The sequence below is a fragment of the Balaenoptera borealis genome, assembly GCF_965194805.1.
Source record: "Balaenoptera borealis genome assembly, chromosome: 2".
Lineage (NCBI taxonomy): Eukaryota > Metazoa > Chordata > Mammalia > Artiodactyla > Balaenopteridae > Balaenoptera > Balaenoptera borealis.
The window spans coordinates 177,484,408-177,501,827 of NC_138867.1; the positions used below are offsets into that span (position 1 = coordinate 177,484,408).

A 17,420-nucleotide genomic window follows, 5' to 3' on the forward strand; every position below is an offset into this window, starting at 1 on the left:
CGGCCACCTACGCCTCACTCCCTCCTGGCCCCTCCGGCCAACCAGCCCCCCGCGTCGCCCGCTGGACCCGCACAGTGGCCTCCCCTCCGGGGTCTCGGAGCTCCGCAACCTGGCCCCAGCCTGCTCCCTCACAGCCAGCAGGGAGCGCCGTGACCACCGCGTCTGCTCGTGCGGCTCCGTGGCTCCCACCGCATTCCGAGGGTGCTGCTCCATCTGCCCCGGCCCCTCCCACCCTCCCCCACCCTCTCCATTCCGGTCACACTGGTGGCCTCCTTGCTCCTCAGACACACCAGGCAGGGCTCCGCCATAGGGCCTTTGCACCGGCGGGGCCTTCTGCACACCGTACACTCCCTGCTCAGGGAAGCCTTCCTGGCCACCTCAAGTTGCACCCCCTCCCTCCCAGACCCACAAACCACTCTCCGCCCCGCTTCTGGCTTTCACCCTCGGACCTATGATCCTTTTGCTCATCCTCTGGCCCCGTCCCCGCACCGTGAGAATGTCTGCCCTCCGGGGAGGACCTGGCCCTGAGGAGGCATGACAGACACACGGACGGACGCACGGGCACCAGCGAGGTCCCAAGGGGCGCGGCTCACCGCGGGGTAGGTGTAGCCATCCTGGCTGCGGCAGATGTGGACCTCGTCCTCCGTGGTCTTCTGGTACACAGGGTTGTCAAAGTTGATGCTGTTGATGCTCTTAAGCCGCCAGTTCTTCCAGAGGAGGAAGGTCCCGAAGCACAGGAGGATGAGCAACGCTGCAGGGAGAGGGGAGAGGTGCTGCCTCCAGCCGCCAGGCCCTTTCAACTCGTAAATGCTTTTATTCCGCATTTAAAGCCCGTTGTAAAAAAAAAAATTCTATCTATGAGCATAACAAATCTCTAGCTTGAAGACCACTCTGACTGCCCCACCCTCCGAATACCCAACTATTGTCAATTCTTCCAGTTTTTTTGCGTGATTAGTCACATGCGAGCCGCCGCTTTTTCAGAAATAGGACTGTTCTCTACCTACGGGGCCACAGTGCACTCTGGTTCTGTTTGACCTTGGGTGGGGCTGGATCCCTCTTCGCAGCCTTTATGGTGGGCCTTGGGGTGGCGCTTCCTGTCCCCTCCCTACCCCCTTCCCCCAGGTCCAGGGAACAGCCAAGGGCTCACCCGGCCCAGGTCTGAAAAATATTCTGGCCCAGAGGGTGGGAGAGACTCAGGCTCTGCTGGGCCCCCAGCAGCCCCAAGGAAGGTAAGGGGCCCAGCCGCCAACCCACAGCGGACAGCTGTTGGGCACTTAGATCTCTCATCTCTGTGAAGGGACACCTTGAAAGGATTTTTTTCGAAAAGGAAAAATGGGTGTGATGCTGACCAAGCCATGATTGATGGGTGAGGGCGGGAAAGCAGAAATCTCCAAACTGCCCCCTGCAAGAGAACCACTCACCAGGAGGCACGCCTCCTGGTTGCCCTCCCGTCCCTTGGGTGTTGGTGAGGCCGGCCATACTCACACCGGGGACCCTGGCCCAGCCCCACTTCCCCCACGTGACACATCGACTGCCCCACTCTGCTCAACGTCAGCTCCGAGTGGGGGGGGAATGTTTGTTTCTTTCAGGGCTGGGTCCCCAGTGCCCGGGGGCAATCTTGGTATACAGTAGGTGCTCAACTATATTTGTTAAGTAAATGAAGCTAGGAAGGGGGGCCCAGTGATGAACAGGACGCGCAGCAGGGCCACCCCATTCCTGGAGGAAAGGTGGACCAGACTGGCTTACTGGGCACGGAGGTCATTTTGCAGGAAACCGGGAACCAGGGGAGGACCGGCCACAGGCTTACCGATTGGGAGGACGATGTACAGAGCACCCACGCCCTGGGGCCTCTCCGCGTCCGCTCGGCCGGCAACATCAGCCAGGACTGCGAGGGAGAAGGGAGAAGGTGAGGCCCAGGTCCCCAGTGAGGGGCGGGAAAACACAGCAGGTGTATGATGACAACCCGCAAAGGAGAATGCCTGACATTTCTCAGTGTCCTCAACATTCAGAGGAACTTGGAGCGTCTCCCAGGTGTGAGAGGAGCCGGGGTGGCTTCCTCCAGGGCCTCGCTTGTTAGCAATCGGGGTTATGGGATTTGGGGCAAATTTAAGAGGGTCCTTTAGCCTCTCATTACAAGGCACTGGGGAAGGGGCTGCTGGTCCCTGAGACCAACACCCACAGATACATTCCCAGTGGCTGGCGAGGTCACTGGTAGAATTTTTCAACCTGCTTCTGCATTTGATGACAAGGAGCCTATTCTGGATGGGGAAGGAGCCAACTTCTGTCCCCGTAATGCTCAGCAATCCCAGTGCCTGGGCTGCATCGCACCAAAGCCCCATAGTCCTGTGCCAGCTGTCCCCGCCTAATAAGAAATATTGGAGGTGGGGGGGAACCTCATTATATAACCACGCCCATGCACCTGGGCCGGACAACGTGAGGGCCCGTGCAAGTGAAAGTTTAAAGGCCTACAAGCAGGCCAGTGAGCTGGGAAGACTGCACAAGCCACATCCAAGCCACACATACGCCGGTGAACAGTGATGACCGTCTCCGGTTGTGTTCAAATCCCTCTGGGTTTTAATTCAATCAGCTGTCACACATGTTGTGGACAGAGTTTACATGCAGTTTTACATTTGCGCATATTTAAGAAACCTTGTCACAAAAATAATTTAGGGCAGCAGCATCGGTGTCCTTGAAAATTTTTTCCCTTAAAAGGGCTCCTTTGCCAAATTCGAGAAGCCCTGGACGGGCCCATCTGTGAAATGGTTTTTTAAGCAGTGGTCCTTCAAGTGAGAAGGGTTCTGGGCCTCCCTCAACCATATAGTTCCTGTTTTATCCCTTTATGGTTGAACAAAGGATTCAGCTACTCTGAGGGGGAAAAAAAAAAAAAGTCTGAAACTTGCTGATGTGCCCTTTTTTTTTTTTTTCCAGCCAGAAAAGTCTGAGCTCTGTTTCCAGGCTGCTCAAAAACAGGGTCGGGCGCCCTCTGCTGGACAAAGCAGCAAATGGTGGGCTCCAATTCACTGAGAACCCAGCTCTCACCTCCTCCAGCTAGGGAGGTAGATCATGACATTGAGGGCGGGCTAAGATGAGGAGAGAGAGGGACTCGCCCCAGGCACTAAATTTAAAGGGGTCCCCCCAAAACTCAGTAAACCAGTAATATTATAATGCATTGTTTTTTTGTTTTTTTCCTGTTTTGGCCACACCGTGCGGTATGCTGGATCTTAGATCTCCGACCGCCAGGGAAGCCCCTGCATTGTTTTTAAAAATCAAAATCAATGCCAACGGGAATTCCCTGGCGGCCCAATGGTCAGGATTACGCGCTCTCACTGCTGAGGGCCCGGGTTCAATCCCTGGTCGAGGAACTAAGATTCCACAAGTCACACGGCATGGCCAAGAAAAAAGAAAAGAAAAGAAAAGAAAAGAAAAGAAAAGAAAAGAAAAATTAATGCCAATACCTCATGGTGACCAAAATAGCAAAATTTTTAGGAAAACAGGATCTGACTATACACTTTGCAAGATCCTGCCTCACTGAGACCCTGGCTCCGAGCAAACTTTATTTACTAGAACAGGTGGCTGACCCCACACACCATAGTTTGAGGATTCGATTTTTTTTAAAAATACTGCATTAAAATATTATTTGAATCTTGGGGTTTTTGGTGCCCCCTTTATTTACTTATTTTTTAAAAATATTTATTTAGGGCTTCCCCAGTGGCGCAGTGGTTGAGGATCCGCCTGCCAATGCAGGGGACAGGGGTTCGATCCCTGGTCCGGGAAGATCCCACATGCCGCGGAGCAACTAAGCTCATGTGCCACAACTACTGAGCCTGTGCTCTAGAGCCCTTAGGCCACAACTACTGAGCCTGCATGCCGCAACTACTGAAGCCCACGTGCCTAGAGCCTGTGCTCCGCAATGAGAGAAGCCACCGCAATGAGAAGCCCACGCACCGCAATGAAGAGTAGCCCCCGCTCGCCGCAACTAGAGAAAGCCCGCGCGCAGCAACGAAGACCCAACACAGCCAAAAATAAATTAATTAATTAAATTGATTAATTAATTAATTTAATATATATTTATTTATTTATTTATTTATTTATTTATTTATTTGGCTGTGCCAGGTCTTGGTTGCGGCACACGGGATCTTCGTTGCCACATGCAGGATCTTTTAGTTGCAGCATGCAAAATCTTTAGTTGTGGCATGCAGGGGTGGGTCTTTCTTTAGTTGTGGCCTGCGGGGGTCTTTAGTTGCGGCATGCGAACTCTTAGTTGTGGGATGCAGGATCTAGTTCCCTGACCAGGGATCAAACCCAGGCCCCCTGCAATGGGAGCTCAGAGTCTTACCCACTGGACCACCAGGGAAGTCCCTGTGCACCCTTTAGATGCTGCCCAAGGGAGTGCCTGACCTGCCTCATGCTAGTCCTGGCCCTGTTGGGCAGACACCTGAAAAAGCCCATGTGATCCCCACTATTCCAGGAAGGTGGGTGGGCACTGTTATTAGCTCCATTTTATAGGTAGGGAAACTGAGGCTTCAGAGATGTACAGGCCATGCCAGAGACAGTGAGAAAAGAAGCCAAGACTAGATCCACTCTGTCTCTTCACCAACATGCTCATATCAATAAACCGGGGCCAGGGTGACCCCAGCCTTTACCTTGTTGGGACATCGTCACTGACTCTGCCGTGGTGAGCTCAGGACTGGCTGTGCGCTTCGGCCCCACAGTTGTCGAGTTGACCGTGGAGGGCCTCCAGGTGGTCACTGCAGGTTCAGTCTCTGAAAGAATAAACAGTTCCTGAGTGCCCTGCAGCCTGAGCCCCGCTGATAGCTGCGCTGCTGATGACAACGGGTAGGAAGCAAGTGCCACGGGCCACAAAGAAATAACTGAAGATAAACGCAGTGAAAATACAAACCCACTAATGTCTATGTTATTATATTACACGTTGTTTTTCAAAAGGAAGATTCGTAAGTGTTACAGACACACTGGCCCCAAATAGAGACTTTCTCTGAGGATGAGGAGAATCAAAAGGGGGCCGCCTTCTCCCTCAGTGTCTGCATCTAAAATCAGTCCCGGGCTTCCCTGGTGGCACAGGCAGTCGTTAAGAGTCCGCCTGCCAATGCAGGGGACACGGGTTCGAGCCCTGGTCTGGGAAGATCCCACATGCCGTGGAGCAACTGGGCCCGTGCGCCACAACTGCTGAGCCTGCGCGTCTGGAGCCTGTGCTCCGCAACAAGAGAAGCCACCGCAATGAGAAGCCCGCGCACCGCAATAAAGAGTAGCCCCTGCTCGCCGCAACTAGAGAAAGCCCGCGTGCAACAACAGAGACCCAACGCAGCCAAAAATAAACAAGATAAATAAATTTATAATAAATAAATAAATAAAATCAGTCCCTCCCCCACCCAAGAGGTCTGGGAAAGAGAGAACTAGACCTTACAGGTGAACTGAGTCCATCTCCCTGCCAGGCACAGTGCTGATGCGCCCAGCATTTGAAAAAGGCCTTACAAGGGCCTCCTGGGGCCTCGCTCTCCCATTTGATGGATGAGCAAAGTGAGGGTCAGGAAGGTCCGGCTGCTGGGCCGACCCGCAAGGGTGGCAGAAGGCAGACTGGTGCCCCCACCTGCAAGGCAGCTTCTCATGTCCTTGGCCAGCAGTGTGCCGTCAGGGCAGGCACAGGTGAACCTGGGCGAGTGGGGGTTGATCTGCGGGGCTGGCAGACACAGGTACTGGCAGCCACCGTTGCGGAGGGCAGTCCTCTCACACCAGTTCACCCCTGCGGCGGAAAAGGCAGGGAGGCAGGGTGAGAACGAGGTCAGAAACTTTCTAGAAAATTCCAGAGTGCCGGCAGGGACGTGGAGGTGGGGGTGGCCATCCCATCTTTACCTCTCGGCTGCGTGAGGTTGTGGAAAAGGACGATGTCCTCTGGAGACAGCAGGTTTTCTGCCATCAAATTAATGTCCGAGCCCGTGAGGCGGTTGGCACTGAAAATGGCTTCATTGACAATATCCGTCCAAAATACTTTATCCTACATGGGCGTTAAGGAAGACGACAGATCCCATCAACCATGGGGCTGGGACACAGACCACTGTCTCCACACCCCTTGAAGTTATTGGGGTTCTCTGGGGAACAAGCAATGCTGGGTGGTAGCATCATTTCTTTTTTCTTTTTCTTTAAAAAATTTTTAATTTTTGGGGACTTCCCTGGCAGTCCAGTGGTTAAGACTGCACGCTTCCAGTGCAGGGGACGTAGGTTCGATCCATGATCAGGGAACTAAGATCTCACATGCCGAGCAGCGTGGCAAAATGATAATAATAATAATAATAATAATAATAATAATAATAATAATAATTGTGTAAAATACACATTATGTAAAATTTACCATCTTAACCATCTTTAAGTGTCCAGTTCTGTGGCATTAAGTATATTCACATTGTTGTGTCACCATCCATTTCTAAAACTTTTTCCTCTTCCCAAATTAAAACTCTGTCCCCATGAAACACTCACTCCCCATCCCCCTCCCCCAGCCCCTGGCGCCCACCATTCTACTTTCTGTCTCTATGAATCTGACTCCTCTAGGGACTCAAATGAGTGGAATCGTACAGTGTTTGTCTTTTTGTGCCTGGCTTATTTCACTGAGCATAATGTCCCCAAGGTTCATCCATGTTATAGCAGGGGTCAAAATCTCCTTCCTTTTTAAGGCTGAATAATATGTCATTGGATGGATGGACCACACTGTGTTTATCCGGTCATCCATTGATGGACACTTGGGTTGCTTCCAACTCTCGGCTTTTGTGGATCGTGCTGCTTGAACATGGGTTTACGAATACAGTTGACCCTTGAACAACATGCATTTGAACTGCGTGGATTTTTTTCAATAGTAAATACACGATTCCCAGCTGGTTGAATCCACGGATGTGGAACTACAGATACCAACAAACCCTGGATATGGAGGACCGACTCTAAGTTATACTCAGATTTTCAACTGTGTGAAGCGTCAGCACCCCAAACCCCACGTTGTTCAAGGGTCAAATGTACAGCAACATTCTTTAGAGCAGAGTTTCCCCACTGGGGTGCTATTTAGGGCCATATACGCCTTCGCGGTGGCCCCCCCCTTCTCTTGTAGGGTGTTGAGCAGCATCCTTTTGTTTTGGCCTTGACTCACGGCTTGTAGGGATCTTAGTTCCCCGTCCAGGGATGGAAGCCGGGTCCCCTGCAGTGGAAGCGCTAAGTCCTAACCACTGGACTGCCAGGGAAATCCCTAATTCCTGGTCTAAGACCTCTTCATGGTCACCGGCAGTTTTCTGATCTGGTCTGGGCTTGAACGACTACACGATGTGTGTGGACCTGTTAGCAGGAGCGCTCGCGCCTTGTATGTAAGTGATGCTCAGTCAGCAGCGCTTGACCGTGAATTCCCGCTTGCCCCCGGCCCCCACCTCAAAGATGGCCAAGGAGAAGGGGTGCGCCAGCTTCTTCTCGTCCTCCAGCACGGTCTTCCGGTTGCCCCCGGTGACATCAATGCTGGAGATGGAGTGCAGCTTGGAGTCGACCCAGTACAGGCGGCCGCTGGAAAGATCTAGAATCCAAGATGGGGGGGACAAGGAGTGGTCACACGTGATGCGGGGGGCAATGCTTGGGGCTTGGGCACCCTGCTCCCCACAGGTGGGAGACCCCCAAGGACCCAGCAGAGACGCGCCCAGAAAAGCACTTCAGACCCCGCCCCCATCTCCACCCCAACGTGTGAGCCTGAACCGCATGCAGGTATGTGGTGGAATGGGAGGTGAGTTTCAGGTTATAAAATCTCAGGGAGGCCCGTGGCCATTTCCTCTCTTCCAGACTGTGCCTGACCCCCCAGGACCAATGTGCCACCAACATACCCAGGGTGATGCCATTGGGCCACTGGATGTCCTCCGTCACCAGCGAGTAAACGTCCACGCCATTCAGGCCCCCCTTCTTGATCTTGGCGGGGGTTCCCCAGTCCGTCCAGTACATGAAGCTGGTGGGACAGCGGGAAGGACAGACAGGAGGACATCAGGGAGGGAGGCTCTGCCCACCCAGAAGAGCTGCTTGCCCCTGAAGCAGCCAGGCCAGGACTCCCAGTCGGTTCTGGGGAGACCCTGGATGGGTTCTTTCTGCTTCCCTGACCTTGCTGCCCTCAAGGCCCACACCTGGTGAGACCTGGCAGGATTTGGGCGACCTTTGAGAACAAAGGGAGGTTTTCATTCAAATGTTGGGACTGGGGCCCTGGAATCTGCACCCTGAACACTGCTTTCTAAGGGCTTTTATAAATTTTTTGGGGGGGGGGGTAATTTTTTGGCTTTTTAAATACATATGTGTATGTATGTATATATATATATACACACACACACACACAAACACACAAAGAGATTTTTTAAATTGTGGTAAAACACACAGAACATAAAATTTAGCATTTAACCATTTTTAAGTATACAATTCAGTGGCATTAAGTACATTCACACTGCTGTGTAGCCATCACCACCATCCATCTCTAGAACTTTCTTTTCTCCCCAAACTGAAACTCTGTCCCCATTTAACACTGACTCCCCACCCATCTCCTCCAGCCCCTGACACCCACTCTCCTACTTTCTGTCTCCATGGATCTGACTCCTCTAGGGACCTCGTATAAGTGGAATCATACAGTATTTATCCTTTTGTGACTGGCTTATTTCACTAAGCGTAATGTCCTTAAGGTTCATCCATGTTGTAGCAGGTGTCAGATTTCCTTTTTAAGGCTGAATGAAGTTTCACTGTGTGCGTACACCACATGTTGTTCATCTAATCCTCTGCAGGTGGACACTTGGCTGCTGTGAGTCATGCTGCTAAGAACACGGGTGTACAAACATCTGTTTCTGTGCCTACTTTCGATTCTTTTGGACCCATACTTACAAGTGGATCTCCAAGGGCTTTTATTTTCTTTCTTTCTTTCTTTCTTTCTTTTTTAAATCTTAATTTATCTTATTCTATTTATTTTTTTATTCTTGCCATATCCTGCAGCATGCAGGATCCCCGACCAGGGATCTAACCTGTGCCCACTGCAGTGGCAGCTCGGAGTCTTAACCACTGGACCGCCAGGGAAGTCCCTCCAAGGGCTTTTAAACAGCTGAAGAGATGCTCAGGCTAACTCGCAAGTGACCTAATACAAATTAAAACTACCCTGGAATACACCCTCCCCATCATGATTACAAAGATGGAAAACCCTTTGGTGAGAGTGTGGGGAAACGGGTCCTAGGGTGCACTTCTGGCGGGAGGGTCAGTATCACAATGTTTGCTTGGAAGGACAATTTGAGGCTATGTCCATGTATGTACCCTCAGACCTAGTAATCCAAATTCTAGAATGTCATCCTGCAGATAAACTGCAGCAACTCACCTTCAAAGGCCTTCAAAGGTATTCATGGCTACTTTGTATGAGGCAGGGGGGTAAAAACCTAAATTTCCAGGGGCTGGAGAGCAGTTTAAATAAATCATGGCCCATCGGGTTGGCAGGGAAGGAAACCCACAGGCCAAATGAAAGAGCCAGGTCGGGGAGAGAATTCCATGCTATTGGGGGGGGGAAGAAACACAAAAGCAGAGCACTTGGGGACTCCCTGGCGGTCCAGTGGTTAAGACTCTGAGCTTCCAGGCATGGGTTTGACCCCTGGTTGAGGGAACTACGATCCCACAAGCCATGCAGTGAGGCAATCAATCAATCAATCAATCAATCAATAGCAGAGCACACAACACGCATCTAAGTGGAGCGTGTGGGACTTCCCTGGTGGTCCAGTGGGTAAGACTCCCTGCTCCCAATGCAGGGGGCCCGGGTTCAATCCCTGGTCGGGGAACTAGATCCCACATGCATGCCGCAACTAAGAAGTCCGCGTGCTGCAACTAAGACCTGGCACAGCCAAATAAATAAATATTTAAAAATAAATAGTAATAATAATAAGTGGAGGGTGTCTGCGAGGGTGTCCCTCTCTGCTGGAAGTAGGGTGGACTGGGTGACCCTCCACCAAATGAGAGCATTAGTCTTGATTGATGAGGACCTGACACGCCCACCTTCACCCCAAGGGTGGTCTGTCCGTTCTGAGCCACGGACACCATGCAAGGACAGCCAAGTGCGCCTTTGCCAACATTTTCTCCCTGAGGCCCAATGCTCCCTTTTCTCCAGTTATTGCAGCCAGAAATCCTGCCCATCCTGGGGTTGTGAAATGCCACACATGATGTACTGGGGCAGCTGGTGTGTGCTACAGGTGCAGGGTATGTGGGACAGAGGACAGAGGCTTTCCGCCAGGGGACACGGGTCCCTGGGGACACTGGAGCTGCTGAGTCAGCCACGGGGCCTGCAGACCCCTAGAAGGGTGATCCACGGGCAGTGATCTTCACTCCGCTCCTGAAAACTGTCAGTCGGCTAACACTGTCCCAGAGCGTTTTTAAACATCTCTGCAATCCTGTCTTAGTGTAGGATACTCTGCCGTATAATACTACATCGGAATTTAAATTTCTAACTTCTAACCAGTGTTCATTTCTAATATAAATTTTTTTTTTTTGCCGCACCTCCCGGCACTGGGATCTTAGTTCCCCTACCAGGGATTGAACCCACGGCCCCTGCAGTGGAAGCACGGAATCCCAAACACTGGACCGTCCAGGGAAGTCCCTCTAATATCAATTTAAATCAGTATTTAATTTCTGATTTTGGATTCTATTCCATAGGGCAGGGCTTTTCAGGGTCTGATTCCACCTCAGGTGACACAGCAGACATGGTGGGGCATCGACCCCCAGGGCCCCCATAGGATGGGTGGGGAGGCCCACATTCTGGGCCCTGTTCTTTTCTGACATCGAGAGCATCCTGGGGTTCGGGATAGCCCGCACCCAGCTCAGTCTGGTCTACCTCAGCACGAACCTCCCCATACCTGGAGCCCTAATCGGTTCATGAACCCCACCCGTGTTCTTCGTGCCCCCGGCCCTGGGAATACCCACCCGTGGACGGGATCCACCACGATGGCCCGTGGCTTGGAGCCTTCCTCTTGGAAGAGCGTCTTCCTCTTCACACCCTTGGTGTCGGCCACTGACACGGTGCCCAGGATGGAGTCCGTCCAGTATATGTTGCTGTGGATCCAATCCACTGCCAGCCCGTCGGGGGCCTGGAGATCCTCGCTGATGACAGTGTCGTAGGAAGAGAAGCTGGGGGCTCTGTTGATCTGGGCGCTGAGGGGAGAGGAGAAGAGTGTCAGCTCCAGGGGCCCTCAGTCCACTCAGGGACCGGGGCTGCATGGGGCGGGGCCCAGGCTCACCTGTAGATCTTCTTCTGGGACAGGTCAGACCAGTAGATTCTGTTGCTGGCCACCTCCGTGTCCAGGGCGACCACGTTCTTCAGGTTGGGGATGAGGCTGGCGTACTCGCTGCGGTCCAGAGTCATCTTCCTCACTTCGTGGCGGTTGGTGAAGAAGAGGTAGGCGATGGTGCCTGGGGAGCCAGGAAGGGGAGTTCAGGAGAGTGAAAGGGACCCCGGCCCCCACTGTCACCCTGCAGGGTCTGACTGAATCAGGGGAGACACCAGGACGCCTGCCTGGGGTATTAACACAGTGGTTCTGCTGTGGATCGGGGAGGGATGGCCCTCCCAGGGCTTCCCGATTCCTCGACATGGAAAATGACTCACTTCAAATGCAAACTAACCAGTCCACACCCCGCCACATCCTTTATTGGGGTCTCACACTCTTGCCCACTATCCACCTTCCCTAGTCACCCCAGGGACAGGTGCCAGACAACAAGGGCCAGCATCTAGTCCCCAGAGACCACTGAAATTATTCAGACTCGCCTGTTCCTTCCCACAGAAACCACAATAAAGGCTCTCCCCCACCCCCGGTTTTCCCCTCACTCCTTCTGCCTTCTGACCACTCCTGCTGCTTCCCCGGGTGGCCCCCCCTTAGTGTGCTATGTCCCCTCCTCTTGGGATCTGTGAGCAACAAACTGTCTTTTCAGTGGCAGTCATCTCCTGGTCTGTTGGCCTCACCATAGCTGAATAATAGTAAAACCTACATCTGAAAACACCTGGGCCCCAGCATTTTACATAGAAGAACATAAAGATGAAGAAATGATAACGGCAAATGTAAACAGAGTGATTCCTAATGTTGGGGAATTCTGCTTAGTGCTTTTCCTACCGTTTTCTCTCATTGACCCTCACACTCCTAAGAGGCAGGGGCTGTTGTCAACTCCCTGTACAGATAAGGGGATTAAGGCTCAGAGAGGGGAAGTGACTTGCCCAAGGTCACACAGCTAGTGGGTGGCAGAGCTGGGATTCGAACCTGGGTCACTTTGACTCTGGGGGCTGTGCTATATCCATGACATCAATATCCACCAACACACCGAGCCTTCTACAACTGACCCCCCTCAGAATAGCCCTTCCAACGACACCATTCCAGCTGGGATGGCATCTGTAGGGACCTGACCCTACAGAATGGGATGAAAATGAAATCTCAAATCCTGGAGGGCTTCACGCACGGGGATGTGACAGAGGGAAGCCAGGGAGCCGTCAGAGGGATGACGACTGACAGGCCCTAGGGGAAACAGCTCTAAAATATTTCTGCAAAACTGGCCCTCATTTGGAATCACACTGCAAGAGCAGAACACGACAGAAGACAAAGAATGTTTGGGTGACCTGTCAACTTCACCAGGACAGCTACGCCTCCAAAACCATGGGATCCCTTGATTTAGGTGATTCTAAGAATTAGTGCATGGTGCAGTTCTAACCTAAACGTCAGGTAGAACTCAGTGATTTCTACTGTTTTGTTTCATTATGAGCAATTATATTTTGGTCTCTTTTCAATGGATTTACTGGAGGGGTGCAGGCTATTCAGGCCATGGCTTTCCATTTCTTGTGCCCTGAAGCCCGTCATGGGACTGGGGGCTACAAACCATCCCCCACGGGATTGATCTGCATCTTCAGAGAAGCCGGACAGGTGTGGGCAGCTCCCTAGCCCAATTCCTAACTAGGCTGTGGTGTTCACCCACCAGAGGTCTCAGGAGCAGATGGTCTACCCCAGGGTCATTGCAGTCGGTGCAAAGTTCAGATGATAAAATTCCCCACCATGTTCGCTCCCCCTCCCGCCGCCTCCCTGCACTCACCCACGGCCTTGCAGGCCTTGGTGAGGGGCTCCAGCTGGAAGCCCTCCTCACACTGGCACTTGTAGCTGCCCTCGAGGTTCACGCAGAGCTGGCTGCAGGCGTCGGGGTCCTGACACTCATCGATATCTGCGGAATGGGACACAGAGAGATTTGGGGCATCTTCCCCACGGGGCGCAGATGGAGCCATGGGCTCTGACCAAAGGCCGTGCATCCCAGTGGCAAATGGGGGACAGGTCATCCCCTCTGGGGAAGACCTCCAGGGCCGGGGACTCTGACCAACAAAATCTTCGAAACAGCCAAGTGTCACCTCTAACAGTGACCCCGACCTCACCGTTCACCTCAGGGCACAGCCAGCAGGGCCAAGCTGCGTCAGCTGAGATTTCTTTCTTAATTATTAATCCCCAAAGGCCAGAAGCAAGTGCTCTCTGAGAGCCAAGCCAGCGACAGTTGACCCGTGCACCTGGCCTCCTACCAGCCCTGTGCAGAGGGGACGGCGCCCACGCCCACTTAATGGATGGGAAAACTGAGGCTGAGGGCTTGACCTTCCCCATGTCCAGGGGAAGGGCCGGGGCTCGGGAATCACCTTCACATCTGTGCTTGTCCACCAGCCGGAAACCCTCAGGACACAGGCACTCATAGCCGATCTTGAGGTCGTTGCAGATGTGGGAGCAGCCGCCCTTGTTGTCCAGACACTCGTTGGTCCCTGTGCCAGGTGGGGGATGGGGACCGGTCACTCTCTGGCCTCCAGCCGCCCGTCTCCCGCCACCCTGTGCTATTTCGCCGTCATCATTATAATCACCACAATGACTGTGCAGCTGCAGAAGCGCCATGACTCCTAAGAGCACTCAGCCACTGTCACGTGGGACGCCATGGATGAACCACGAGGATGTTACAATGAGTGAAATAAGCCAGGTATAGAAGGACAAATACTGCACTATTCCACCTCGAGGCCCCTACTGGAGTCAAATTCATAGGGACAGAAGGTAGGATGGTAGGTGCAGAGGCTGGGGGAGGGGGAGGGGGAGTTAGTGTTTAACGGGGACAGAGTCTCAGTTCTGCAAGATGAAATAGTTCCGGAGATGGAGGATGGTGGTGATGGTTGCACAACAACGTGAATGTACTTAAAACACTACTGAACTTCACTAAAAATGGTTAAGATGGTAAATTTTATGTTTTTTTTTTTAACCATAATTACAATTTTTTTAATTATAAAAAATAAAAGCCACATACGACTTCCTACAGTTACATATATTAACCCATTTAATCCTCCCTACAACCCTAAAGGCAAGGGAACTACAGCTGGGGAAAGAAACTGAGGCACGGCCAGGTTAAATGACCTGCCCAAGATCACAGCGCTGGACTCGAACCCAGGGCACTCAGCTCCAGAATCTATGTTCTTACCCTCTATACCAGGCATGGGCCAAAGCCAGCCCTCCACCTGCTCTTACACAGCTAAGAAGGGTTTTTACATTTAAAAATAGTTGAAAAGAAAAATAAGAATCGAAAGCAAAATGGTATTTCATGAAAAAGTTCTATGAAATTCAAGTTTCTGTGTCCATAATAAAAGTTTCCTTGGAGCACGGCCCCAAGCATTCATATGCACGTGTATGCATTTGTATGGCTGCTTTTCTGCTACAATGGCCAAGTTGAAGAGCTGTGACACAGACCTTATGGCCTATAAAGTCCAAAATATGGGTCACAGCACTGCTAAAACTACATGCATTGCATCATTTGATCCCCAGCAGCCCTAGGATGTGGGAGCAGTTACTGTCCCATTTTACAACTGGGAAAACTAAGGCTTAGAAGCCAATCCACTTATCCCCAGCACCCCCCACCCCATCTGTCTCGCCCCACAGCACTTGTGGGCCTGGGTGGGCCAGCCCCTCGCAGCACTGCAGCACCCACGTCTGGGTCCCACCCCTGCTCTGCCAGCTGCCCGCACCCCGGGGCTCACCGCACTCCTTGAGGGGTTCATCCGACCAGTCCCGGCAGTCCCTGACTGAGTTGCACACTTTGTCCAGGGAGATGCACTCGCCGCTTTGGCACTTGAACTTGTTGGGTCCCTCACACAGAGTCACTATGAGAGCCACAGAGGAGGATCAGGTGCTTCTGGGCAGCAGGAGCCCACTTGGTGCTTTTTATTAATATGATAGCTTATTCACGCAAGAATAGATGCAAACGTATTTGGTAATAAAACAGAATAATTATTGAACACCTGTGAAGCCTCCACTCAGCTTAAGAATTAGAATGTCACCAAGAGCAGGGGCTGGGAAACTCTGGCCCACTGCCTGTTGGTTTAAATAAAGTTTTATTGGCACACAGCCCTGCCCATTCATTTACATACCGTCAGTGGTGGATTTTACGCTATAATAGCAGAGTCCAGTAGTTGTAATTGAGACTATGGCCCACAAAGCTGAAAATACTTACTATCTGGCCTGTACCATTGGGCCCTGACGGAGACTATTATAGTGGTCTTTGCCATCCCGCCCCCCTACTCTCTGCTACCCCCAGAGGTAATGATAGTCTTTAATTATGGGTTTACCATTTCCTTATTTTTTCATTAATCATTATATCAAACATGTATGAATGAACACATATTGTTGAATTTTGCTTGTTTTTGAGTATGATATAATAACTGTACCCAGTAAATTCCTGCAACTTCCTTCTTGCTCCCAACCCCAAGGTTATGAGGTTTGCCTGGGCTGAAGACAAGGGCTGTAGCCTCATTTTCTCAGCTGTATGGTATTCCACTGTGTGCCGTTTAAAATTATTTCCATATACCCCTGTTCACAGCAGCACTACTCACAACAGCCAAGGGGTGGAAGCAACCCAAGTATCCATCCACAGATAACTGGATAAACAAAATGTGGTCCATCCACACAATAGAATGTTATTCAGCCTTAAAAAGGGAGGAAATTCTAACACCTGCTACAACATGGATGTACATTGAAGACATCATGCTCAGTGAAATAAGCCAGTCACACAAAGACAAATACTGTGTGATTCCACTTACATGAGGTCCCTAGAGGAGTCAAATTCATAGAGACAGAAAGTAGAATGGTGGGTGCCAGGGGCTGGGGGAGGGGGATGGGGAGTGAGTGTTTCACGGGGACAGAGTTTCAATTTGGGAAGATGAAAAGAGTTCTGGCAATGGATCGTGGTGATGGTTACTTAGCACTACTGAACTTGACCCTTAAAAATGGTTAAGATGGTAAATTTTATGTTATAGGTATTTTACCACAATTAAAAAAATATGTTGGGACTTCCCTGGTGGCGCAGTGGTTAAGAATCCACCTGCCAATGCAGGGAACACGGGTTCAATCTCTGGTCTGGGAAGATCCCACATGCTGTGGAGCAACTAAGCCTGCGAGCCACAGCTACTGAGCTTGTGCTCTAGAACCCGTGAGCCGCAACTACTGAGCCCGTGTGCCACAACTACAGAAGCCAGTACGCCTAGAGCCCATGCTCTGCAACAAGAGAAGCCTCCGTAATGAGAAGCCTGCGCACCGCAACAAAGAGTAGCCCCCGCTGGCTGCAACTAGAGAAAGCCCGCACACAGCAACGAAGACCCAACGCAGCCATAATAAATAAATAAATAAATAAATAAATAAATAAATAAATAAATAAATAAATAAATATTTAAATTAATTCTACTGCTGATGAACATTCGGGTTGCTTCCAGTGTTTTGCTGTTAGGACAGTGCTGCTCTGCCTGTTCTAGAGCTTCTCTCCCAGTGCAAGTTTCCCAGGAGCGGAACTGCTATGTTGTAAATTCAGCAAAGTGCTTTACATGGAATTGTACTGTGCATGTAACTCTGAGCTCAGGGACATGAGCTCTGTACACTCCAACCGCATTAAATCTCACAGTTCTCAAGTAGGTGCTTTCATTTTGCCCATTTGGCAGATAAGTGGAAGTGAGGCTCAGAGAGGTCAAGTAACTTGCCCAAGGACACACAGGAGGCTCCTCCCTTGTCTGGGATGCACCATGCTCGTCCCGCCACATCTCCCCATGGCCTGGGACCCTGGCGGGGCAGAGCTTACCATTGATGCAGCCCAGCTCGTCGCTCAGGTCCTTACAATCATACTCCCTGTCGCACTGCCGGCTGCCGTGGATGCAGGTCCCATCCGAGCACTGGAACTCGTCAGGCCGGCAGGTGGCCACGGCTGGGAAAGACAGAGCCAGGTGTGGAAAATAAGAAAGCGGGCAGGAAAGCACCCTGACACAACCGTTTTCTTAGACTTCTCTCCAGTCTGTCCTCGTATGCAGGAAATTCATTAAAAAGCTGGCAGACCCAACAGGCCATTCTCTGCAGAAAAGC

At 51.5% G+C, this 17,420-nt stretch overlaps 1 protein-coding gene across 2 annotated transcripts in view; it reads right to left on the bottom strand.

The window, feature by feature from the left end:
• LDLR (low density lipoprotein receptor) overlaps positions 1-17,420 on the bottom strand; it is a 37,102-nt gene that overhangs the window by 1,800 nt on the left and 17,882 nt on the right. Inside the window, exons 5-17 of one of the 2 annotated variants that reach the window (XM_082380212.1) lie at positions 17,143-17,265; positions 15,056-15,178; positions 13,685-13,804; positions 13,102-13,227; positions 11,271-11,442; positions 10,957-11,184; positions 7,860-7,978; positions 7,419-7,558; positions 5,869-6,010; positions 5,606-5,758; positions 4,644-4,763; positions 1,808-1,885; positions 594-751 (exon numbers count right to left, since the gene is read on the bottom strand). In XM_082380212.1, coding sequence (XP_082236338.1) covers positions 594-751; positions 1,808-1,885; positions 4,644-4,763; positions 5,606-5,758; positions 5,869-6,010; positions 7,419-7,558; positions 7,860-7,978; positions 10,957-11,184; positions 11,271-11,442; positions 13,102-13,227; positions 13,685-13,804; positions 15,056-15,178; positions 17,143-17,265 — 1,802 coding nt within the window. The remainder of the gene's footprint in view (positions 1-593; positions 752-1,807; positions 1,886-4,643; positions 4,764-5,605; positions 5,759-5,868; positions 6,011-7,418; positions 7,559-7,859; positions 7,979-10,956; positions 11,185-11,270; positions 11,443-13,101; positions 13,228-13,684; positions 13,805-15,055; positions 15,179-17,142; positions 17,266-17,420) is intronic. The other variant, XM_082380213.1, reaches the window with a different exon arrangement.